This window comes from Artemia franciscana, chromosome 3, assembly GCF_032884065.1.
Source record: "Artemia franciscana chromosome 3, ASM3288406v1, whole genome shotgun sequence".
Taxonomy (NCBI): Eukaryota; Metazoa; Arthropoda; class Branchiopoda; order Anostraca; family Artemiidae; genus Artemia; species Artemia franciscana.
In genome coordinates this window covers 34,329,909-34,357,305 of record NC_088865.1, presented here as the reverse complement: position 1 = coordinate 34,357,305, position 27,397 = coordinate 34,329,909, and the positions used below count along the sequence as shown (strand labels likewise).

The following is a 27,397-nucleotide window of genomic DNA, read 5'->3' as shown; positions in this document are numbered from 1 at the left end:
TGTGATTCCTCGGCACTCCTTCTTTTTTCACTTTCTCTTTTAGCAGCAAGTCTGGTTTCGCGTTGGTCTTGTGATTCCTCGGCACGCTTTCTTTTCTTACTTTCTCTATCAGCAGCAAGTTTTTTGGCATAGACTCTTTGAGCAGCTTCCTCGGCTGTTGACATTGTAGGTTCTTCATTCATTTTACAATTAAACATTTTTCCGTGAACGAATGTCTTAAATACCTTTAATGACGTCATCGTCATAATGACGACCTCATGACATGACGTCACTCGACACACAGACACACTAATTACGTCATCGTCATTTATGACGACATGACTACCAGATGACATGACGTCACTCGACACACAGACAACTTATTTTATATATATAGATATGAATACAATATCCTGCAGACTTCCTATTAAACAAACACACCATCTAACCTTTTGCGTTCTTTATTAACCGGTTTTTAACCTCGTTAAAATGAAAAAATATGAAAATCTTTTGATTTAAAATAAATAACTATCTTAAAAAGAATGGTTTATTGATTTCTGTACAAGCAGTTTTGCTTCTCCCAATAGCTCTTGACTTGTCACTGTTCTGGTAAAGTAGCCACCCTGTCGAAAGTCACTGCTGAAATCCACTGCCCTGTAAATTATACTAGATTAGCCGACTTATTACCTTAGAGGCGTACTGAAGGCATTTAGTGGATCTACATAATGGCTATTTATCAATAGTGATTAAATAAGAGTGAGAAGCAACATCAAAACTTAAAATAAACAGAATTGTGTCAACAATAAACTAATTAAAATAAACATCTGTGTATGGGAGGGGCTGTCCCTTTCTAAAACACTGTTCTTTACTATAAAGTTTTCAAATTCTTTAAAAAAATCCTCATTCAAACTCAGCGGTCCTTATGTTTCAGGAGTCTTTCTTAAAGAATTGGGACAAAGAGGCAAACTTTAGCTAAAAAAAGTGGAATGAAAAAAAGGCAGCCTCCCTCATATACGGAATAATTTTTGTTTGTTTTAAGTTTCAGTATTACTCCTTGCTTATAGTCGAAAAACTTGTTTTCTTTTAAAATTAATATCTGACCATGTTTCAAATCACGCTCGGAAATCACTCTCTTTCCGTTTGAATTTTCCTCTGGGAAATCCCCCCGGCCTCTTCCTCCCCGCGGGAAGTTCTTTCCGTGGAAAATTCCTCCCCAGAAAATCCTCACTCCCCAAAAAACTTCAATACATTTAGTAATAAAAAATACTGCATATAAACAGTGGGAAAATTGGACAACTTACTGCCTTTTCCCCAGGAGCTGTGGGGGGTCATGTTATTCCCAGAGCCATGGTTATTGGACCTATCAATAATGCTGAACCGAGTGACTACTTAAAAATTGTAATTACAGTAGGATTCTCTGATGGTGCGATTTTCATTAAGAATATTTGACATTTTGGGGATATTCTCCTCTTTTTCGAAAACAAGTAAATTTTTTCGGGCTCTTAGCTTTTGAAGGGTAAAAATTAAACTTAATGTGTCTATTATATTTGGAATCAGCATAAAAATAAAATTCTTTTGATGTATTAATTGTATATCAAAATTTCTTTTTAAGAGTTTTCTTTACTATAGCACCTTACAAATCGTAATCTGTTTAATAGCATATTAAAAACTTGGCTCACATTTAATTCCCGTTTATAACAGAGAGAAAATTTTCACCCAAAATCTTAATAACTGTCATTTTTATCTTGCCAAATGTTTTAGAGATTTTTGCAGAAATGCAGCGTCGAATAGCGTATTGTTGTGATTAATCTGCCAAGAATACATAAAATCATGAAAAATTTATTAAAAGTGATTCAGAAACACTTAAAAATATGCTCTTAGCTAAGCTCTTGCTGTAATTAAGACGTGCATTGAGCTTTCGAACTAGTAATACTCTGAAGCAATGTTTGGGTCATAATTTAGTGAAAAGTATCGTTTAGAGCCATTGTTTTTCTTAATTATTTCCTTTTGTCTTAGCAATTGGGCACAATGTCGCAGCATCAGTATCGTTAAAATGAAATATTTCGTACCAATTAACAATTGGCATGGAAAACAGTCGGCAGTTCTTATTGCATTTCTAATTTCTAAGAATAATAGTCGAGTTGTTTATCATAGCCTATGCAATAGTGTAGACTTAAAAGATAAGGGTGCGCGTCCGTGACTTTTTTGGCCTCATAATTTTAGCTTTGTAGAAAATTGGGAGCTGACTCATTAAATAGTCAATTCTGAGATACAGTTCTCTTTTCAATGAATAAACAGACGAAAGAGCACCCAATTGTTCTTTGTACTCCCGGATCCCCACCTGGTATCAGATCAAAGTTTTAATATAGTACTTTCAATAGTATAATTCAATAGTTATATGTCGAATTAAATAATGATAAAGAAAGATACCAAAAATGATAAAGAAAGATAAATCTAGGACAGTAAAAGTTGTCTTGTTTTGGAGCTATGGTTTTCATACTGACTAAAACAATTTAAAAAGAAAACATAAATATTTGGAAAATTTCAGTGCGGATTATCTCTTGCTAAGGTAGGTCTCCCTCGTTTTGTCTCTGAGGCTAACATTCCTGATGAGGAATAGTATACCTACTATGAATCCGAATTTACTGCTTTTGATCGGCACCTTGATAATCAGGCATTTAAAGCCTGATCCATCCAATGGTATTTACCACGTCAGTACATTGCATCTGAAATTTAGTGGCCAGGCATTAGTCCAACACTTCTTTACTTTCAGTGCAGATGCTTTAAACACGGCGAATAATACCCTCTTCATTTTGCATTGGAAACTTTATCCCAATTCTCAAAAATGGAAAACCGATCTGATAATTTTATTATTTCGACCTATTACGATTGCAATTTTCTTTTGCAAAGTCTTCAAGCTTCCTTACAGATCTGACCTTAAACAGACATGTTACACCCAACCTAGCCGGTTCGGGTACAAGCGGAGAATAGGTTATGCTGATGCCTTCACAGTTGTAGCCAATGTAGTAATTGATGCCAAACTTTCAGGGGAGTGTCTAGTTCTCGCTAGTCACGGTATCAGACATGCGTTTGAATCCCTCATCCACCGATATATACTGCTCGAACTGGCCAAATGTGGACTGAATTCCTCGGTGATTCAGTGTCTTCGAGATATGTACTCGCGACTATGCATTCGCCTGAAACTACCTCCAGACGAAACTATGCACCCTATCCCAGATAGGAAACTCATTCCTGTTTTGAACGTTCACGTCAAGAAGCAGGTTTTTCTCCTAATCTTTTCAACAATTATGTATTGGATGTTCAAGATTAGTGCATCACACCTCTGATTCTACTTCATTTAATCTGCCTCTAGATTGTTATTCAGATGACGTTTTAAATCACACTTCAAGAGAAATCCCTTAAACTTAACCTTCGTTTCAATCCTGATAAGCCAAAAATAGTAATTTTTAACTTGAATTTGTTAACAATCATATGCAATAGCTTCCAGTTTATTCATCATACGTGGAGCATAATTAGCTCCCTTATCTGACTGCTCATTGTCGAAAATAGGTAAGTGTTCAGGTACCCACAATAAACTTAACTTATTTAGCTAATTTGAGACCCTTGACTGTGTCTTGAAGTCGCTTTATCAATCAAATAGTTCGTGGTATCGAACTGTAGTAAGGAGCGACCCGGCTCAATAGTAACCGAAACTCTTAAAAAATGGATTTTTGATACCAATAGTTACATAAAAAATTGTATTTTTATGCTGATTCTAAATAAGTATGCAAAGTATTATCAAGTTTAATTTCACCCATCAAAAGTTACGAGCCTGAGAAAATGTGCCTTATTTTAGAAAATAGGGGGAAGCACCCCCTGAAAGTCTTAGAATCTTAACGAAAAACACACCATCAGACTCAACGTATTAGAGAAACCTTGAAACCTTGTAGAAGTTTCAAGCTCCTATCCACAAAAATGTGGAATTTTTTTCCCAGAAATAAGATCAGGGATGCGTGTTCATTTGATTTTTCTAATTTTTTTTTGCAGGGGTGATCGCATCGACCCAGTGGTCCTAGAATGTCGCAAGAGGGCTCTTCTACCGGAAATTAAAAGTTATAATGTCCTTTTTAAGTGACCAAAAAATTGGAGGGCACCTAGGCCCCCTCCTACGCTTATTTTTCTCTCAAAGTCACCGGACCAAAATTTTGAGATAGCCATTTTGTTCAGCATAGTCGAAAAATCTAATAATTATTTCTTTCGTGACGACTTAATCCCCACAGTTCCCGGGGGAGGGGCTGCAAGTTACAAACTTTAACCATTGTTTACAAATAGTAATGGTTTTTTGGGAAGTGTACAGACGTTTTCAGGGAGACTTTTTCACGTTAAGGGGGGCGTTCGGGGGTTACTTGGGAGGATCTATCCAAGGAGGAATTTATCATGAGGGAAGAAAATTTCCAAGAAGGGGGCACAGGATTTTCTAGCATTACTAAGAAAAACAATGAGAATGAGATTTTTTTAAGCTGGAAGTAAGGAGCAGCATTAGAACCAAAATTGAACAGAAATTATTACGTGTATAAGGGGGTTCGTCTCCTGCACAATACCTCACTCTTTACGCTAAACTATTTTTAGTAATTTCAACTATTTATTCTACGGCCTTTGTGATTCACGGGTCATTCATTTATTCTACGGCCTTTGTGATTCAGGGGTCATTCTTAAAGAATTGGGACAAAATTCAAGCTTTAGTGTAAAGAGCGAAGCATTGACGAGGGGGCAAACCCCTCAGATACGTAATAATAATATACAAATATAGAATTTCGTTACGTAAGTTAATTCGTAAGTTACATATACTTATTACTAATAAAAACATTCTTTAAAAAAATAAAGTGTTCTAGTTGCCTTTTTAAATAACCAAAAACTGGAGTGCTAATAGACCTCCTCCCCCACCCCTTTTTTATCAAAATCGTCCGATACAAACTCTGAGAAAGCCATTTAGCAAAAAAAAATTAATAAGCAAATTTTGTTTTAAATATTCATGTGCGGCGAGCCAAAATCAAAACATGCATTAATTAAAAAAACGTTCAAAAATTAGATAAAAAAACAAGTTTTTTTTTAACTGCAAGTAAGGAGCGACATTAAAACTTAAAACGAAGAGAAATTATTCCGTATTTGAAAGGGGTTATCCCCTCCTCAACGCCTCGCTGTTTACGCTAAAGTTTTTTATTGTTTTAAAAAGTAGAGTTGTGAAAAAAAGTCAAACTTTAGCGCAAAGAGCGAGGCGTTGAGGAGGGGACAAACTCTTCATATACGAAATTATTTCTGTTTGTTTTAAGTTTTAATCTCGCTCCTTACTTGCAGTTAAAAAAACTTGTTTTTTTAAATAATTTTCTTTCTTAAGAGGTACTGTGCTTACTTTTTCTTAGACTCTAAGCAGCTTAGAGAAATAGTACAAATGACTGCCAACACTTGAGATAGCCACTATAATGGCCACCAAATTCTATCGGTAGCAACTGTTTGAGAACTGGGGGTATGTTACTAAAGAAAATAAGAATTTCAAGTTCATAGGTCAATCGAGCATACATAAGTACTGCGGAAGTGATCTCAAAGCTCAAGATTTATGTTATATTTCTTTACACTTTCTAGCCAAAGTTTTCTTTGTGTCTTTCCGAATGTTCCCCCGCTTGAAGAAGCCTAGTGATTGTAAATCTATGTTTTTTTGGGGGGGATCATCAAGTATTTTCTAAAGAATTATTTCTTGTGACCCAGGCTAAAAACACCTATAAAACTCGTCCAAATAAACCAACTAATGATATTTCCCAATGTTTGTGGGATTATACAAAACTAGCGCTTTACTGAAAACATAAGCCAGTGTACGGTTTTAAGAGTAGAAACATAAAGCACTTTTTTATATTCTATTAATGTATTAAGTAAAGACTTCATGTTCCTTTTGCAAGGCTTTGTGTCTTCAGTGTAATCCCAAAAACACACGGAAAAACCTTCTATCGGTTTATCTTCACTAGTTTTATCGATATGTGCTGCATTGACAGGGGAAGTGATGTCAAAGCTCAAGATTTATGTTATATTTCTTTCACTTTCTAGCCAAAGTTTTCTTTGTGTCTTTCCGAATGTTGCCCCGCTTGAAGAAGCCTAGTGATTCTAAGTCTATATTATTTTTTTGTATCATCAAGTAATCTTTTTTAAAGACTTGTTTCTTTGTGACCTAGGCCAAAAATATCCATAAAACTCTTGCAAATAAACCACTTTATTTAATAAGCACTTTAATATATTCTATTAATGTATTAAGTAAAAACTTTTTCCGAGGCTTTGTGTCTTCAGTGAAGCGCAGGTTTTTTTTGTAGTCCTAGAAGTACAGGGAAATACCTCTATCTGTTTATTTGCACTAGATTTTATCGATATATGCTGCATTGATTGGGAAATATTTTTTTCTTATTTTTTAAGCATCAACTTTGCACTTTAACTCCAAGAGAGAATCTTTCTTATTTTTAAATTATATACACAAGAAACATTGTGGTCGCTTTGATATTTAGTAAACTACATGGTATATTGCGAAGGAGTACCTCTTTGGCGGTTATGCTTAGTGGGAAAATATTTTACTACCGAGTTGTAAAAGACTAAGGAAATGATAGGGGATCGCAATGGCTTAGTTTAGCTGTTTAGCTGTATGACAGGTAGTTGTGGCATGGAGAGATGGAGTAATGATTGCTTACACATGCACAATCTTCCAAATCAAACATTTTGAAAATGTACAATAGTAGCGTACTAAAATTTGTTTGGAATCAGGATTGGGACTATGAGGCGTCGTCCAATCCCGACAGAAAACTGAATTGTTAGTTAGGATTGTATTCAAATCTTCCACACAAACAGTAGGTATAGAATATGTAGCGGATCCTTGATTCTAATTTTGATTCAAATTACTTTAAGGCATGATAATCCACATCCTTTTGAGAATGTTTAAAAACATTTGCCTGCCGTTGGGATAATACCAATTGCTATCCCACCCTAAAAAAATTAGTTCAATGGTAAATTACTACGTCACCTTCGAAGATGTTAAGAAAAAAGCTCATACTTATTTAGCATATCTGAATGTTTTGCCAGTGAGAAGGATCCATGGATCTCCTTGGCTCCTGTTTCTTTAACTATAGTACAAATATTATTTTTCGTAATGCCGCCTCCAGGCAGAATAATTATCTTTCCTCCAGATTGAGCAATCAATGTTTTAATTTCTGTTATCCCTTTTGTGATATTTTTCCTTTTTCCGCTTGTTAGAACTCTTTTGAATCCAAGTTGAACTAGAGTTTGAATGTCAACATCGGCGACATCAAATGCCTTATGGAAGGTGCAGGGCAAAGGGAATGCCATGCTGCAAGCAAAAAAAAATAGTTATTTATAAAAAATTAAATAAAATCATTAAAATACTTTTACATAAAGGAAAAAATACTTTCCCGATAACTGAATATAGCGAATAATTTACGGGTTGATAGTTGAAAAGGACTTGTATTTTGAACATAGTGCTTTAACTTTCAAAGCGCTTTATTTTTGATAAAAAATAAAATCAATAACTACAGCAATCAAAATGACTTGATCATCTTGATTTATATAATTCTTCAGTTTTTCAAGTCCTCAACTTAAGAATTAGAACAACCAGTCCTAATCTATTAACCCTAATTAATGACTTTCGATTTGTTTCAACACCCTCTTAATATTCCGTTAAACTTTCAAAAAAAAAAAAAATGCTATTAGCCGTTCCTCAGGTATTATACATAAACCAGGATGCATATAGTATCTTTTGATGGAGTTCAAAATTCCCGTCAACATTCTCTGAGAGTTACTCTTTAATACTTTAAGCTGTTCCTGATATATTGCACAGAACATTCTAATAAGCTGGATGTGCATAGTATCTTTTGATTTGGTTCAATATCCACTGAAATTTTCAACCAAATACAATTAGCTGATCCTGAAATATTGCAGATACAAACTTTTGATAAAAACGGAATGCACATAATTGTAAAGAATGGGAAAGTAACATAATTTACAACCCTCGCCCTGGGGGATGGGGAGACCTTAGCACACCCAGATGCATAATTAGCAGACCTTTTGATTATTTTAAGCGGAATCTTTTTTTTATCAAAATTTCGATCAGTGGGGGGAGGGGGCGTTAAATGAGTTAAGTGGGGAGGGATTGGCTGCCCTTTAATTGTTTTATAACAAGCTCTGAAAATATAAGCTTAGCACACTCAGCCGTTCCTGATATCCTGGGATACATTCTTTATGTATGCCCATATATATTATTCCAGGAATTCATTTTTAATGGCTGTATTTTTGCTCTTTAACATCTACTTACCTTAAGAGCTCTGAGCATCCCTTTGCATCAATTGTGCCATCTTGTTTTAATAGTCCAAAGACAAAACCGTCTGCTCCGCAACTTTTCAGGTCAATCAATTCCATCTTCATTATCTAATAAAATTGGCAAAATCAAAAACGAAAGGCAAATTACGGTCTAAGCATTATGATCTCACAAAATAAGAATCACAATCCAACTTTAGATGAAAAATGAGTACAAAAAATAAGACAAAAAAAATTAGCAATCTTTTGTATAAAGTCTAAGGCCGGTATTAAATATCCCGGTATTAAGAGGAAGAGGGACTAGGGTGCACTTAAATTGGAAGCGAATGCGAAAATCCAATAATTAGAAATTTTCTGATTGTGGTGAAGCAGAAATTTTGTTATCAAGTCCCTATTTTATAGCCTCTACATTTCGTCCCCCCCCCCATCAAAAGCTGGTTCATAGCATCAAACAATATCCATTAAAAAAAAGAACGAAAAAGTTAGCTAATTCTTGTATTTAACTACTGTATGTATCCCGGCATTGGGTGAAGCTTGGGATGCAGTTAAACCAGAAACAACCCGGGAAATCCGAAAATAATAATTGTTTATTCAATGTGGTGTTTAGTTCAGAAAAGAGGATGAACTGCTCTTTTTTTTTAAAGCAAGAAATAATGACTATTAATGAAATATTTTTTTTCCTTTTTAAAACATTTTTTTCATATGAGGACACCATAAAAGGTCGATGGCCGGAAGAAGTGTTTTACCCTGGGTTCGCTTATGACTCTTTTTATACCAGAAATACATGTCCTTACCTCAATTTCTTTATCTGTATAGCAATAATCGCCATCGCGAAGGCGTATCATCACGAAAACTGGTTTATTCTCAGCAATTTTCTTAACTTCTCTGAGTAGCGAAGTTGATGGAGTAAGTCCTCCCGTTAACAGAGCAGAGCACAGTTCTAAACGATCAGCTCCACCCTTGATAGCATTGACTGCTGATTCAATACTGTCTACACAAACCTCAAACAGGGTCTATAAAACAACAAAAAATTTGGTTAGCTATTATTTGGTTAGCAATTTAGTTAGATATATAATATGTTATGTTCTTGCTCTATTTAGAATTGTAAAAATGCAATCAACCGTGGCTTAGCCATTGGCGTTGTTTGGGCAGGTGATATCAGCCCTCTTCAAATGCAGAAAAACTATTTAACATGGATATCATGGAAGCCTGTGTAGCACAGCGGGAGATGTATTGGACTTAGTTCGCAAGGTCGCAGGTTCGATTCCTGCCACAGGCAATTTTTTTATTTTTCTCCGACGCAGGGACCTTAGTAGTCAAGACGCGTCGTTAATTCTTAAATAAATAAATGGATATCATGGTTGCAGCGGTAGCTGCAAACTAGTAAAAAACGAACATTTTATTATAGGGCGACTATTAGAATTTCATCTACATACAGACACTATCCCTCCCCTCTCTCTGAAATTATGTGACCCCTCTTAAAATAAAGTTGTTGCAACACTACTAGAAAGGGAAGACAAATGTAAATTATATCACTTCGTTACTTCAGAAAAAAAAACGTCCAAATAGTTTTGGCTCTAAAATGGAACTGTTCTTTCTTTAATGTTTTACAAACATTAATGTCTCAAACAAAAGTAAAAAGCCATTTAAAGTCAAACAGTTCGTGGTAACGAACTGTAGGAATAAATGACTCAATAGTAACCGAAACTCTAACTAACGGAATTTGATACCAATGGTTACATCAAAAGAATCACATTTTAATACTAATTTTAAATATCTAAGTTTCACCAAGTTTAGTCTTACGCATCAAAAGTTACGAGCCTGAAAAAATTTGCCTCATTTTAGGAAATAGGGGAAAACATCCTCTAAAAGTCATAGAATCTCAACGAAAATCACATCATCAGATTCAGCGTATCAGAGAACACAACTGTAGAAGTTTCAAGCTCCCATCTACAAAAATGTGGAATTTTGTATTTTTCCCATAATACATACTACAAATGCGTGTTTATTTGTTGTTTTTTTTTTCCCAGGGGTAATCGTATCGACCCTGTGATCCTGGAATGTCGGAAAAGGGCTCATTCTAATGGAAATTAAAAGTTCTAGTGCCTTTTTAAACTGAATAACAAATTAAACTGAATAACACATCAAACATAAAAATAACAGACACTACTTTGAATTGAAGAGATGAAAAAAAAACCTAAATTCAAAAATAAAAACAAAGTTAAAACAAACAGATATTACCATAAATAAGAGTGGGACTACCGCTCCCTTGAGCACCTATAAAGATCAGATTGTGATTTGAACTTTACTTGAAATGATTGGCATTTCGAGCATTTTATTTTATATTTGCCATAACATCAACAACAATAAAATAGTATCACACGGCTAATCAAGGCTTTAAAATAAGAGGTACTACAAACAACGGTTGGGACTCCCACTCTCTTATCGACCCCTTTAAAAGACTAGAGTATCATTTGCGTTTTGGCGAAAACATCGACAAAGCAAAGAAAGTCACAGTAATAATCAAAACAACAGAAAAAATACTTACAGATATTATATTTGTGAGTTTTAATTTAATTTAACTATTTTTTAAGTCCTCCTTTTGATTCTATTCCATTCAGACATTAAAAACAAATTTTAAAGTGAACATGGCAAATTTTTGAAGCAATCTGTTGAGTTTTTTGAAGCAACATTTTGAAGTAACGAATGAATAAATGATTTCACAAGTGATTTTCTGTTCGTTTGAAACTAACGGATTTAAAAAAAGAATGGATGAAAAATTACTGTTAATTAGACTAATAATTCTAGATTAGTCGTTTAAAATGTAGCCTGCTGATGTTAACTCCAGGAAGCCTCAACAAAATCTGATTTCGTGAAGTTGTAATCACAACTTTACCATATGTATATAACATAATACAGATATACTAGCTGTTGGGGTGGCGTTTCGCGCCACCCCAACACCTAGTTGGTGGGGGCACTTCGCGCCCCCCAAGCCCCCCCCCCGCGCGTAAGTCGTTACGCGCCATAGTAGTTACGCGCCATTGTAGTTGTGTCCCTGTGTACCACCTATGAATATAAATAGATTTATATATGTGTTTTGAACTACGTAAAACTTGCGAAAATACAACATTCTTGGCTTTCCCATTGTCTGTGCATATACAAAGCCTTATGTACTTATAATGACGTCATATGCAAACGCTCTTTGTAAAACCAAACAAACATGCATACACACAACTCGTTTTTATATAGATAGATAGATAGATAGATACAATACAAATTAACTGTGTAAAACTTGCGAATATACAACATTCTTCGCTATCCAATTGTCGCTGCATATAAATAGATTGTCAGGTCTACCGACCCTCGAACAAGCAACGTACAATTGTCCATGGGAAAAACAATCAGTATTAAGATCTATACCACATTTTTCTAATGATTGACCTTGAGCTTTGTTGATGGTGGCTGCAAATGCTAATCGAATTGAGAATTGCAATATTTTAAATTGAAAAGGCAGGTCCGTAGGAATCATGGGAATGCAAGTAAGAACAACCTCACCCTCAAAAGGCCCTGTCAAGATTGTCGCCTCTATTACGTTTTCCATTGTTTTTATTTACGGCGAGTCTCGTGCCATTGCAAAGCTTTGGTGAGTTGATATTTCTTAACAGTATTATTGGTACGCCTATTTTTAGTTGTAGCACTTGTGGTGGAAACCCTGAAAGATCCACGGAATTTAAAAATTCAGATGGATAATTAACCGCCTCATTTGGTTCCAAAACTGTGTCGACTGACTTGTAAAGGACTGCCTGGTCTCGAATCTTGGTTAAAACAATACTGTTGATTTCGTGGACGTCTATATTTTTGGGTGCAAGAATCGCTCTATTTTTATAATTGTTTTATAATTGTTATTATAACAATTTTATAATTGTTTAGAATATTCGGAAATACTTTTTCAATCAATTCATTTTTGGACATCACTAAATTACAGAATTCAGCACGTAGTTGTATACGTCCTGAAATTGAGTCTATTGGGTGCTTTGCCAGCAATTGATCTGAAAATGTTTGACCAGAGTCATCTTTTTGCAATCGGACACGCATATTTGTAGTTAATTTTAATGTTTTTACGTGTGCCAATAAATTAGAATTTTTCAGGCAAGCATTAATTTCGTCTGCAGGGGTTGATCTAGGTATTATAGGTAATGTTTGCCTGAAATCTCCCGCAATGCCAGAATCTGTTTTATCACAAACGTTTTACCAGTACCTCCTGGCGCATCCAGAAAGAAAATTTCTCCAACGTTGTTATCGACACAATGCATTATCGTATCATAAATATCTTTTTGTTCCGACGTTAACTTGGAAATGTTATTTTGTACATACGACAATAGATCACTCGTACTGTAACTTTGTTCACGATCCAATTCTACACATGTCGAAACAGCAGCGGTACAATTAGGTGAAGGCATTCCCAAATTCTGAAGAGGTTTGTTTGCCATACATATGCACAAATCTTCTATAATAACTAAAGTGTAGTAATAAATTTCTGATGTAAAATCAAAAGTCATATCTGACGTCTCTAACCGTTTTCGATGGTGTATATCTTCGGACATTTTCGATTTATATTTTCCCCATAACTCTGTAGGAGCTGAAGGAGAGCAAGTTGTTAGAACGATTCCAAACAATGCACGAATTTGACTTGGAGTTGACGTTTTGCACGCGTCATTGATGCAGTTATCCCAGTGTTGGTCATTCTCCAATAAATTCGGAGCTTGGCATGCACTACGGTAAGTGTCATGTATAGTACCGTTTACAGTTCTCAAATACTCAAAGGACGTCGGACCGGGTACATTCACCAAAAGCAGGCGTAGAAAGAAGCATTCATGTTGATTGGGGTGAACGGTGTAGAGTCTTCCTATCGTGGTATCTTTGAAGATGGTAGGTTGGTCGTCGACTGACTTACCCTGTTTTCGACGTTCAAATACTTTATTTTTAGTATTCTACGTGTAATACGAAGGCACTTCAGTATACAGCAGTTTTTTTTGCAAAAGAATCATTTTTGCATAGCGAAAAGAAAGCAGTTAACTTTGTATCCGGTGGATTCAGGGCTCTTTGTTGCACGTTGGATTCCGAAAAATAAACACGTTGACCATTCTGTAAATGTACCGCTAAGTGAACAACAGCTGGACTACGTTCATGTATCGGAAATGAAAGAATCCGCCAAACAGCTTCATTACTGTTATGTATCTTCCAGCCTGATATTGTACGATTTCGTCGATATCTTTGATTTCGGACTGCAAGCCAAAAACTGCCATGTCACTGCCTTTGTTAACGTATTTACATATGTATTTGATTGCCTTTACGGAGTTACAGTATTCAACGTTTATGTGTGCATTAAATGTTTTTGATAATAATGGGGAATATGGAATAACCCACTGGTTATCTACTTCGATGGTGGTACCGTTACGCTTCTTTATTATTGCTGTTTTACCGCCATCTTCAGTAGATCTTCTTCTATATTGTGGGTAACCATCATTGCCAGTAATTGTGTTGGGTACTAAAAGTCGAGGATATTGCTTTGTGCACCTTCCTTTGGCCATGCATGGTGAATTTTCGTTCAGTGCACCGCAAGGTTCATGTATCATATTTTTTACAACAATATCATAGAACCCCTTATCGACATTTTCATCAGGTATTTCAGCGGAAATCACATCATCAATTTCGTCAGAAGTAATTTTATAATGTAGCCAGATTAGTATATGTACGCGTGGCAATCCTCGTTTTTGCCATTCCACTGAGTATATCCAGCATCGCACTGATCCAGGTTGCTCTTGTGCTTCCTCGGCACGCTTTCTTTTCTTGGTGATTTCTCTTTGAGACGCAAGCCTAATTTCACGCTGTTGTTGTGCTTCCTCGGCACGCTTTCTTTTCTTACTTTCTCTATCAGCCACAAGCCTGTTTTCTTGCTGTTCTTGTGATTCCTCGGCAAGCCTTCTTTTTTCACTTTCTCTTTTAGCAGCAAGTCTGGTTTCGCGTTGCTCTGGTAGTTCCTCGGCACGCTTTCTGTTCATACTTTCTCTATCAGCCGCAAGCCTGTTGTCTTGCTGTTCTTGTGATTCCTCGGCACGCTTTCTTTTCTTACTTTCTCTATCAGCAGCAAGTTTTTTGGCATAGACTCTTTGAGCAGCTTCCTTGACTGTTGCCATTGTAGGTTCTTCAGTCATTTTACAATTAAACATTTTTCCGTGAACGAAATTCTTAAATACCTTTAATGACGTCATCGTCATAACAAACATGACGACAACTAACTTCATGACGACATGACATGATGACATGACGTCAATCGACAGACACACAGACAACTTATTTTTTTAATATATATAGATACGTCAGTTGACAAACATGACGTCAGTCGAAACACAAACATGACGTCAGTAGACAGACACACAGACAAACAACTTATTTTTATATATATACTAGCTGTTGGGGTGGCGCTTCGCGCCACCCCATCACATAGTTGGTGGGCGCTTCGCGCCCCCCCAAGCCCCCCCCCGCGCCTAAGTCGTTACGCGCCATATTAGTTACGCGCCATTGTAGTTGTGTCCCTGTGTCCCACCTGTAAATATAGATAGATTTATATATGTGTTTCAAACTACGTAAAACTTGCGAGTATACAACATTCTTGGCTTTCCCATTGTCTGTGCATCTACAAAGCCTTATGTACTAATAATGACGTCATATGCAAACGCTCTTTTTACAAACAAACAAACATGCATACACACAACTCGTTTTTATATAGATAGATAGATAGATAGATTCAATACAAATTAACTGCGTAAAACTTGCGAATATACAACATTCTTCGCTGTCCAATTGTCGCTGCATATAAATAAATTGTCAGGTTTACCGACCCTCGAACATGCAACGTACAATTGTCCATGGGAAAAACAATCAGTATTAAGATCTATACCACATTTTTCTAATGATTGACCTTGAGCTTTGTTAATGGTGAATGCAAATGCTAATCGAATTGGGAATTGCAATCTTTTAAATTGAAAAGGCAGATCCGTTGGAATCATGGGAATGCGAGGAATAAGAACAGCCTCACCCTCAAAAGGCCCTGTCAAGATTGTGGCCTGTATTAGGTTTTCCATTGTTTTTTTTTACGGCAAGTCGTGTTCCATTGCAAAGCTTTGGTGGGTTGATATTTCTTAAAAGTATTATTGGTACGCCTATATTTAGTTGTAGCACGTGTGGCGGAAACCCTGAAAGATCCACGGAATTTAAAAATTCAGATGGATAATTAACCGCTTCATTTGGTTCCAAAACTGTGTCGACTGACTTGTAAAGGACTGCCTGGTCTCGAATCTTGGTCAAAACAATATTGTTGATTTCGTGGACGTCTATATTTTTGGGTGCAAGAATCGCTCTTTCACTTAGCCATTTATTATTTTTATAATTGTTTAGAATATTCGGAAATACTTTTTCAATCAATTCATTTTTGGACGTCACTAAATTACAGAAATCAGCAGGTAGTTGTATACGTCCAGAAATTGAGTCTACTGGGAGCTTTCCGTTTCCAATTTCCAGCAATTGATCTGAAAATGTTTGACAAGAGTCATCGTTTTGCAATCGGACACGCATATTTGTAGTTAATTTTAATGTTTTTACGTGTGCCCATAAATTAAAATTTTTCAGACAAGCATTCATTTCGTCTGCAGGAGTTGATCTAGGTATTATAGGTAATGTTTGCCTGAAATCTCCCGCAAGCAATATTAATGTGCTGCCAAAGGGTTTCGACTTCCCTCGCAAATCTTTCAAGCATTGATCCAGAGCCTCGAGCGATTTTTTGTGTGCCATTGTGCACTCATCCCAAATAATAAGTTTGCATTGCTGCAATACTTTACCCATCCCAGATGATTTGGAAATATTGCACGTGGGAGTTTCTGTAGAATGCGAATTCAGAGGCAATTTCAAAGCGGAATGAGCAGTTCTTCCACCAGGCAGCAATGTTTCGGCTATTCCGGACGACGCAATTGCCAACGCTATATCATTTTTTGATCGAATTGATGCCAGAATCAGTTTTATCACAAACGTTTTACCAGTACCTCCTGGCGCATCCAAAAAGAGAATTTCTCCAACGTTGTTATCGACACAATGCATTATCGTATCATAAATGTCTTTTTGTTCCGACGTTAACTTGGAAATGTAATTTTGTACATACGACAATAGATCACTCGTACTGTATCCTGGTTCACGATCCAATTCTACACATGTCGAAACAGCAGCAATACGGTTAGGTGAAGGCATTCCCAAATCCTGAAGAGGTTTGTTTGCCATACGTACGCACAAATCTTCTATAATAACTAAAGTGTAGTTATAAATTTCTGCTGTAAAATCAAAAGTCATATCTGACGTCTCTGACTGTTTTCGATGGAGTATATCTTCGGACATTTTTGACTTATATTTTTCCCATAACTCTGTAGGAGCTGATGGAGAGCAAGTTGTTAAAATGATGCGAAACAATGCACGAATTTGACTTGGAGTTGACGTTTCGCACGCGTCATTGATGCAGTTATCTCAGTGTTGGTCATTCTCCAATAAATTGAGAGCTTGGCATGCACTACGGTAAGTGTCATGTATAGTACCGTTTACAGTTCTCAAATACTCAAAGGATGTCCGACCGGGTACATTCACCAAGAGCAGGCGTAGAAAGAAGCATTCATGTTGATTGGGGCGAACGGTGTAGAGTCTGCATATCGTGGTATCTTTGAAGATGGTAGGTTGGCCGTCGACTGACTTACCCTGTTTTCGACGTTCAAATACTTTATTTTTAGTATTCCACGTGTAATACGAAGGCACTTCAGTATACAGCAGTTTTTTTTGCAGAAGAATCATTTTTGCAAAGCGAAAAGAAACCGGTTAACTTTGTATCCGGTGGATTCAGGGCTCTTTGTTGCACGTTGGTTTCCGAGAAACAAACACGTTGACCATTCTGTAAATGTACCGCTAAGTGAACAACAGCTGGACTACGTTCATGTATCGGGAATGAAAGAATTTGCCAAACAGCTTCATTACTGCTTATGTATTTTCCAGCCTGATATTGTACGATTTCGTCGATATCTTTGATTTCGTGCTGCAACCCAAAAACTGCCATGTCACTGCCTTTGTTGACGTATTTACATATGTATTTGATTGCCTTTACGGAGTTACAGTATTCAACGTTTATGTGTGCATTAAATGTTTTTGATAATAAGGGGGAATATTGAACAACCCACTGGTTATCTACTTCGATGGTGGTACCGTTACGCTTCATTATTATTGCTGTTTTACCGCCATCTTCAGTAGATCTTCTTCTATATTGTGGGTAACCATCATTGCCAGTAATTGTGTTGGATACTAAAAGTCGAGGATATTGCTTTGTGCACCTTCCTTTGGCCATGCATGGTGAATATTCGTTCAGTGCACCGCAAGGTCCATGTATCATATTTTTTACAATAATATCATGTAACCCCTTATCGACATTTTCATCAGGTATTTCAGCTGAAATCACATCATCAATTTCGTTCGAAGTAATTTCTTTATGTAGCCAGATTAGTATATGTGCGTGTGACAAACCTCGTTTTTGCCATTCCACTGAGTACATCCAGCATCGCACTGACCCAAACACTTCAAAATTTACTATGTAGTTTATCACTGATTTCAACTTTTACCGGAAGACACGGGTCGTAATGTCATGTCTATGAACCGCCGATTGTCCTTGAAGTAAAAGCTGCAGTATCTCGTCCCAAGATTGAATACATGTAAATGTAATAAATAAATCTGGACGACCATAGAGACGAACATACGCAATATCATCTTGAGCATATTCATGCATATGACGGGGACTGCCAGCATATGACGAAGGTAAAATTGTTAATCTTCCAACGTTTGTGGTATTACCGTCATTTATAACTGCATCTCGCAAATGAATGTATTGTTCAGAGCGGGAAGAATAATATCTCGAGGTAAAAACTGATCACCGACCATAACGATTGCCACTTCGTCGATAGTTGGAGCATTGTATCTACGCACATGTTGGCCAGGAGGCGTTTTGTCAGCGGAAATAACAATTTTATGCGTATCAGTAGGCATCAAATCGATGGCTGTTTTGAACAGACACACTAAATTATTATTTTCGTGGAAAAGATGTTGCAATTGGGAAACGATTGTCCTTTCAACGTTGGGAGAAATTTCGCAACGTGCATTCAATTCAGAATTTCTATCACTGATGAAGTACAATTGTAAAAATTTATGATTCTCGCCTGAGAATGGTAGAAGGGACCCTGCTCTATGATAAATTTTCCCTTTTACTTTGAAAGTAGACATAAATTGATCTGGATTTTCGATTTGGGCTCCAAACGACGTCTTTTGGAAACATGAGTTATATTTTCTGATTTGTGACAAAAAACGCTTAGATTCTGACGTAATTCCAGTAAGGAAAGTCTTCAATGGCTCTGGTGGTGCAGCCAATAGAGGAAGTTTAACTTTACCTGAGGCGCAACACATTCCCATTGTTTCACCATTGAATTTCAAGGCCTTGCAATAGGGACAAATTTTAGACATAGTCCCGATTTGAACACATCTACTCAAGCTATAATCATCGACTGGGCTGTACCTGAATGCCAGGCGATAACTTTCAGGTTGCTTTGATTCCTCGGCACGCTTTCTTTTCTTACTTTCTCTATCAGCAGCAAGCCTGATTTCTTGCTGTTCTTGTGATTCCTCGACACGCCTTCTTTTTTCACTTTCTCTTTTAGCAGCAAGTCTGGTTTCATGTTGCTCTGGTAGTTCCTGGGCATGCCTCCTTTTTTCACTTTCTCTTTTAGCAGCAATTCTGGTTTCATGTTGCTCTGGCAGTTCCTCGGCACGCCTTCTGTTTTCACTTTCTCTTTTAGCAGCAAGTCTGGTTTCGCGTTGCTCTGGTAGTTCCTCGGCACGCTTTCTGTTCTTTCTTTCTCTATCAGCCTCAAGCCTGTTTCCTTGCTGTTCTTTTGATTCCTCGGCACGCTTTCATTTCTTACTTTCTCTATCAGCCTCAAGCCTGTTTCCTTGCTGTTCTTTTGATTCCTCGGCACGCTTTCTTTTCTTACTTTCTCTATCAGCAGCAAGTTTTTTGGCAAAGACTCTTTGAGCATCTTCCTCGGCTGTTGCCATTGTAAGTTCATCAGTCATTTTACAGTTAAACATTAATAGATTTCTACGTGAACACATGTCTTAAATATCTTTAATGACGTCCCCGTCATAACAAAAATGACGACAACTAACTTCATGACGTCAGTCAACACACAAACATGACGTCACCCGACAGACAGACCCACACATCCACAGACAACTTATTTTTATATATATAGATATAGATAGATATAGATCAAACAGTTCGTATTAACGAACTGTAAGTAAGGAAGGACGCGGCTGAACAGTAACCGAACGTTACTATTGGGTAACCGAATAGTCGTTACGCATTAGCAAAATTCAAATTTTTCCCTAGCATAGTGATTTATATCAGTAATCGTTCATATTTTTGTTTATTATGTTAATAAACGTCAAGTCGGAAACTCTAAAAAACGGAATCCTGAGGTCAACAGAAATATCAGAAGAATCGGCTTATTATACAGACGTTTTCAGGTGGAGGATTTTCTGCTTGGGGTGGGTATCGTTGGGGATAATTTTCCGAGTTGAGGAAAACTTCTGGGGGTGGATTTTCCAGAGGAAATTTTTACTGTGGAGGGATTTGACAGAATTCTTATACAAAATTTTCATTTATCTCACTTTCTCTTTGTCTACTCAGTTTTGCATATGGAAATGATCCAGGTGAAATTTTCAGTGTGTTTAGATTTGTGGGGAATAATTTCCGCGGACGGTGGGATTTAGGGAGAAATCGGAAAAACGATTAGAATTTAAGAGCCCTTTTCAAATGTAAGTAAGCTAAGGAGGATTTTTCCGGCTGAATCTTCTGCAAGAAATTTTATGGAGGGGGGTCCCAGCGACGATGGAATTGTTCGGAAGGAGCTTTACGGGGGAGGGAGTGCATTTTAAATGAAAGGAACTGTTCAGGGTGGAGTTTTCGAGAGGGGAGGGAATTGCTCACGGAGGGTGAACCAGATTTACCGTGATTATTTGAGAAACGTTAAGAAATTAAATAAAAAAAAAGTTTTCTTTTCAACTGAAAGTGAAGAGAAACATTAAAAAGCAAAAAGAACAGAAATTATTCCGTGTATGAAGGGGGTGTGCCCCTCCTCAATACCTTGCTCTTTACGCTAAAGTTTGAATAATTGTACCAATTTTTAAGAACCAGTCCTGAAACACAAGAACCGTTTAATTGAACTTGGAAGCTTTTTTAAAAGTGCTAAAAACTTTAGCGTGAAGAGTTAGGTCTTGAGGAGGAGGAGGCAGCCCCTTCATATACGGAATCATTTCTGTTCATTCTGAGTTTTAATTTTGCTCCTTACTTTCAGTTGATTTTTTTCTTTTTTATTTAATAACATATATTGGATTTAAATCTGAAATCTCTAATAAGCACTAGAGCGGGATATAGCTTCCAAGTGTTCGAGCCATGATGTAAAACAACACGTTAGTAGAGAACTTGAGAAGCTGGATGCGACTATAGCGCAAAACTTTTGAGAGTATTCAGAATGAAGTTCCTGAATCACAAGCGGACTTACTTATGAACTTTGCAAGCAGACAAAAAAATTTATTACAGATGGGATACTTGACAAACCATCTCTTAAAACGAAGAGCGATCAAAATCAGTAGGACCTGAATTTCGTAAATAGTACATGGCTGTCTGTAAACACTTCTGTCTGAGTAAACAGTTAAATCAACCTTCTCGTTCAGGGTTGGCAAACACTCAAGTGATCGGGTGCGTCCCATTAAAATAATGTTTAAAGAAGCAGTCAAATGTTATATCACGGCAGTTTATTCGGCTAAAATACATGTTGACATACAAAGCCAGTTCAAAAACTTCAGTTTCAGCCATGATCGAACAGAAGCAGAACTTTCAGAGAAACCAAGATACTATAGACTGAAGTAGGTGCCGACAAAGCCGACAGAGCAACAGTTAGAAACGGTAACTGGTGTATCAGAAGAGGCAAAAAAGGGTTTGAAAATTTTGAGAAAGCAATTCTTTCAGGCAGAAGAAAAAGAAGAAAAAGATCAGTAGCAATGGTCAAAGTAATATCATATGCACAAATGTAGATTCTCTGACAAACAAATACAATGAGCAACAAACCGTGATTCTCAGGCGAAACCCAGTCGTAAGAGTTATAGCTGAACTGTTTCCTAATAATTCGAGTGACCGTAGTACGCACCTTTATACATTGGTTGGATGTAATGTTGCTTACAGTGACATAGGCAGAGGAAAAGCAATGTATATTTGTGACGAGTTTACGTTTCAAGAGGCTGAATACAACCAAAATTTCGAAATGGTTGTCCTCAACACATTTAAGATCCCCTTGGTCCAGTCTGTTTATCTTGATATTTCAATGGCGATCGGAGAAAAACAGTTTTTGACCCACTTGGGGTGTTTTGAATCGATATGACCCAGCTTTTTTTTCAAAATATTTTCTTTCTTTTTAGTTTCATCTTGCCCAGTATATGTGCCAAGTAAGTCGCCAGCAGAACAGACACAAACAAATTTGGGTGTCATCTGCGTGGGCATCAAGAATCAATGCAACAATCTTTTTCAATAGTTTTTCTCTTCATTTAGGGTTTTTTTTTGTCCCGTCTGCATGCCCTGTGATTTTAAGCCAATCGGAGAAAATAAAATTTGTAGAACTAGTTTCAGTGTCACATATCAATGCATGTCAATGCAAAAAATTTTGCATATCAATGCAAACAAATTTTGCATATGAATACAAAAAAAAAAAAAATGCTTCGTCTTCATTGATGTCTACCCGACCTTGGATAAATTCTCTATAAAATTAAAGTCTATCAGAGAAGAAACAAATTTTAGATCCATTTTTTGGATGTCACTAATCGATAGAGGTGAAATTAGTTCCATTTTTCTTCTTCGTTTGTTTTCATTTTGTCTTTTTGTCATTGTTATTATATACAAATTACTGCAGCATGAGCTTGCGTTATTTTTTCACCGATGTAGGATTTTGTGGCTTTCATTTGAGTAAATCTAATTTAAATTACATTTCAAAAACTAGTCAAAACTGGGCATGCATGCGATATAATATGCAAGATGGTAGATGATGTTGGATGCAAGGATAAACATTCCACTTGTTTTACCACGTCGCAAAACGATACATCTTATTAAAAAAAGAAGAAAAAAGTATTCATTAGCCATCTCTTGGCCCTGTCTGCATGTAACTTTTAAGTCAACCGCGAAATAGTTATCTGTGGTTCTTTAGATCTGCGTTCGAATAAAAGTTATGCTGCCTTTTTTTGTTGTCTACATTAGGCTTCCATTAGCCCAGGGATTTCATCCTGTAACTACTACTACGCGCTGCAGCACCTGTAACTCGCTGCAGCACCTGTAACTCACTGCAGCACCTGTAACTTACTGCAGCACCTGTAACTCATTGCAGCACCAAGCCGCATGAGGTCAACACAGCTACACATGCTTCATCTTCACTGTAATCTACTCAAAAGCCTCGCTGTATGCACCCTCATAAGAAGTTCAAATTTCCTTTAAATCCTTCCTTAGGATCTCTTTCCACCCTATTCAGAGACGACCTGCTTTTCGTTGGGCCCTAGGTGGTTGGCGGAAAAGAACCATCTTCCGCAGTCTGTCATTCTTCATCCGCAGAACGTGTCCTAGCCATCTCGACCTTTCTCTCATTATAGCCGTAGAAAGGGGATAGAACCATATTTTCTTTACCTTACTTTTCCTATTTTGGGTGATTCAGAAGGGTACAAAAAAGAATCCATAGATTATTCTCTAGAAAACATCTAACAGATCCTACTAGATTCTTTCGAAGCGCCATCGTTAAAATATAATATCAAATACAACAAGTTCTTTGGCCCATTCTGGGTCCCCTAGCAGCCTCCCCTTCTAATAGAATCTGTCGTTCCCTTATACCAGCAATGATCCTTTCAAGTTTCACACCAATCACGGAAACAATTATTTAAGCTTATTTGGGCCGCATTTTGGGATGTGTACCCTTCACTTGAAGAAAAAGTTTTCTCGTACATTAGGCTACATTTGACCAAGTCCTGGGACTTGTAGTTTATAATTTCGGTCTGTTTAAAAAATACTTTATATTTTTTTGAGTTCAGTTTCCAATATAATTGCTTGTTTTGTGAATTAGGGTCCCTTTGGACCAACAAGTTTCTGATATGAGCTTCAAGCCAATAAAAAATTGGCCCATTTCTGAGAGGGCTGTTTCCTTAGCCTGAATTTATTTTGTATATTAGGAATCCCTTGTTCCAGGAGCTTTAAAGGGCATATATAAAGCCATCCAGGAAAAGAAGTTATCTGGCATTTTTTCTGTACTTTTGGGAAGAGAGCCTGCGTTTTTTTTTTCTATTTTTTCCTGTTTATTGGAATCCCTTGGTCCAAGAAATTAAGGATTTGAGATTTGAGATTTGAGCTGATTAGAGTTTAAGGTTCAGAAGGGACCATACAAGAACGGATCTAGAGCCTGAATTTGGTATGGGCGGTAGTTTCAAAATGAGAGAGTGGAACATCCCCCTTATCTACAATTTTGCTTAAAATAATTGAATTAAGGCCGGGTTTACTATCGACGCAACGTAAAGTAACGGGAGATAAACTGGATCACTTTACCGCTTGCGCAAGGCGTTGGGAAGCTTCATTGAAGTCGAGATTGCCATTAAACGTCAATATCCTTTGGCCAATCAGAGGTGACCCCAGTCAAAGGGAAGGTTACGCACTCGTTGCCTGTTGCATTTGGTGAGTTGTAATATTTTTGATTGCTCTTTGATACCATCACGGTGAGATAAGTTTGCAATATAAGATGATTGGATAATCTAAGCGTTTGGACACCAACGTGGAAGGCGCCTATAGAGATGGGACAGAAAGATATGGAAAAATCCTCTCTCAAAGATATATTGTCCGAGAACGCACCCATTTTTTTAAATGACAACGTTTGAGGATGAGGGGATTATATCTAGGGTTGTTACCGGTATTGTTGGCAAAGGTACTCAAAAGCAAAAAAAAAATGGGCAAGGAATAAGGAAAAGACTAGTCAGTTGGCTGTGACAAAAGGCTGTGTGTGAGGCTGCAAAACTTATCCCAATGAAGGTGAAAAGTAGATGCGGCAAAAGATTGGTAGAAGATAAACAGTGCATTTTGATGCAGTGGACAACAAACTGTGGAGCCAGTTTGATTTTTGTTCAAAATTTGTCTCTATGAGACTAGAGCAGAACCGAATCAGGGTCAGAATATGATGTCAAGAAAAAATGACAAATGGGTAAAGGGGGTGATAAATGGTGCTAGTATACTTGGCCCTCGCAGTAGGCAATGCATCTTCCAAAGAATATTACGACGCGAAGGACCTCGTTGAGGTGCGCCAGAAAGGATAGTTGGCCTTATAGTGCCCTGAAAGGGTTCCATGTATGAGAAAAAATAAGTATAGCCAGGTCTCAAGTCAAGGTAGATATGAAATATATAGGTAGATGCTAAATATTGGCCTTCCCCATTCATTTGTTAGATTGATAGTGAGCATGTATACTTGTGTGAGTGGAATCATTCAAGTTGGTAATAGGTTTTCGAAGCTTTTTGATATTAAGCGGGGAGTAAAACAGGGCAGCACCCTTTCACCTAAGTTGTTTAATATTTTTATTAATGATGTTGTTAATTTTCTAGAGAATAGATGGGCTCCGAAAGTTAGCCTAGGGACTCAAAAACTATCTCTCTTATTATTTGCAGATGATATTGCTTTGGTGGCTAATAAACCGCAAGATCTACAGACTCTTTTGAATCTCATAGATGAATATTTGCATATAAAAAAGTTAAGGCTGAATACTGAAAAGAGCGAAGTTGTTATTTTTAAAAAAAGGAAGGTTGGGGACGATGAAAAATATACGTTTAAATTTAATAATAAGGAACTATTTATAAGTAAAAGAATAAAATATTTAGGCTTTATCTTATCGGAAAATGGAAGCCTAAGGAGTCATGTTGATGAAATAATTAAGAGAGGTAGGGTGGCCATGTCAGCTATATTTAGAAACCCGACGATAATGGGGATCAAAAACCTAAAAATGCATAAAAGAATATTTAACACAAAAATTTTACCCGTAATAGAATATGGAGCAGAGATATGGGGTGGAGAAACGGTGCAGCAACTGGAGTCCCTTCAGCTCCAGTATTATAAAAGAGTGTTTGGTTTACATCAGACAACTCATTCACAGATTCTGAAAGGTGATATGGGCCTGTTTTCTTTAAAGCTACGTAGGTATATTTTAATGCTTAGATTCTGGTTGAAGTTAACTAAGAGTAATGAAGATAGACTAGTAAGAGTGGCATATGAAGAGATGTTGAAATGTGGTTTAAAAACCTCGTGGCCATCCCAAATTAAATCATTACTAGAAAAAGTAGGAATGCCTTATTTATGGAATAATGGTCTTTGCTCTCGCGATGTACCAGCAAATTTAGAAAGCCAGGTACGATTTATATTAGAGAGTCAGGAAATTCAGCATTGGCAAGGGCTGGTTCTTGATTCTACAACCCTACAACATTATAATCAGGCAAAACCTAGTTTTGGGGAGGAAGTTTATTTTAAACTTAATTTACCGGCTATGATTCTACGTCGGTGGATTCAGCTTAGGGCAAATTGTCTTCCAATCCAGAACAGGCAAAAAACGTTCGACAAAAATAAAATGATAGTTGGTCCTGATAGGCGGTATCTTTGTCCTCTTTGTAAAGATGATGATGAAGACTTGGATCATTTTCTCCGGAAATGCCCGGTGCTCTTGGATTTACGGGAAATTTATTTGCATGGGATTAATTTGATGCTTCCGGGTATTCTACAAAATAGTAACCCAACCACAATATTTCGAGTGGGAGTATATATAGAAAAATCTTTAATAAGAAGAAAAAGTTTTATATGATTAATTTCTTTTGTAGTTAGATTTGGTACTTTTTGCGTTTAATTCTGTTTTTTGTGCGTGTTCGTACTGTTGTTAATTTCCTTGCTTGTTTGTTATTTATTTATATGTTGTGTGTATATGGCCCACGGGTTTTTGAAATACACTCATCTATCTATCTATACTCTCTTAACTATTGACAGAGACTTGATTGAAAAATTGAGAAGCGAAATTTCCTACTCCTGATTGGTATGAGGCGACATATGCTTCTTAAATCTCTTCACAGTAGGATGCAAAAATATTCGCCATAAAGAAAGATACAACCTTGACCCTCATAAAAGGTGACAAACTGGTATCTTCATCACAACTCAAAGCTATTTCAGTGCCACCAAATGAGGCAGACATGAGATTGTTGGGGGTTAAATTGACATCATTGACATGGTACTTCATATAATGTGTTGTGGCTGCTAGCAAGGAGGCAAACATTTATTTCGTTGGTGAAGGAGTCTTAGATTTTTTAAAGTTCAGTGATGGAAATAAAATTATTTCATTTCTACATATGTATTACCCACACTTTATCTGATCCTCTTTCTCCAGGGACCAGTGATAAGTGATACCAACCTTTGCATGCTTATACAGGCCACAGCATAGTCACCGTCCAACCTTCTTGTATTGGGTCTGCACTCTCTTGGGCTCTGCCTAACAGCACAGAAACGTTTTACTCTTGCGTTTATAACATATCGTCTTTGAACAGTTTTATTGCGTTGATATGTCTCATTGTTTTTATTTCAGAAAACGATCGATTTTTCTCGCATATACTACTCAATATTGTAATTTAGGAAGGATTCTTAAAAGATTCGTCTCGGCGGGGAGATCGCCCCCCCCCCATTTATCCATGCTTTAGATCCTGCCCCAAACTAAATTTTGGTTATGTTAGGTTCCTCGAGAACCTAAGACTTTCGGATGCGGGTTTTAAACTTATCTGGGGCAGTAGGGTTTTTTACCTGTATCCAGGCCCATGAATACCCTTCTC

The 27,397-nt window shown here is 36.9% G+C and overlaps 2 protein-coding genes across 5 annotated transcripts in view; both read right to left on the bottom strand.

Annotated features, from left to right (window-relative positions):
• LOC136025205 (uncharacterized) overlaps nt 1-27,397 on the bottom strand; it is a 222,393-nt gene that overhangs the window by 3,716 nt on the left and 191,280 nt on the right. The window lies entirely within an intron of this gene.
• Nucleotides 425-27,397, bottom strand: part of LOC136025204 (copper homeostasis protein cutC homolog) — a 49,140-nt gene continuing 22,167 nt past the window's right edge. For all 4 annotated transcript variants that reach the window (XM_065701006.1, XM_065701009.1, XM_065701007.1 and 1 more), the window contains exons 3-6: nt 9,135-9,353; nt 8,339-8,451; nt 7,064-7,357; nt 425-633 (exon numbers count right to left, since the gene is read on the bottom strand). In XM_065701006.1, coding sequence (XP_065557078.1) covers nt 513-633; nt 7,064-7,357; nt 8,339-8,451; nt 9,135-9,353 — 747 coding nt within the window. In that variant the 3' untranslated portion in view covers nt 425-512. The remainder of the gene's footprint in view (nt 634-7,063; nt 7,358-8,338; nt 8,452-9,134; nt 9,354-27,397) is intronic.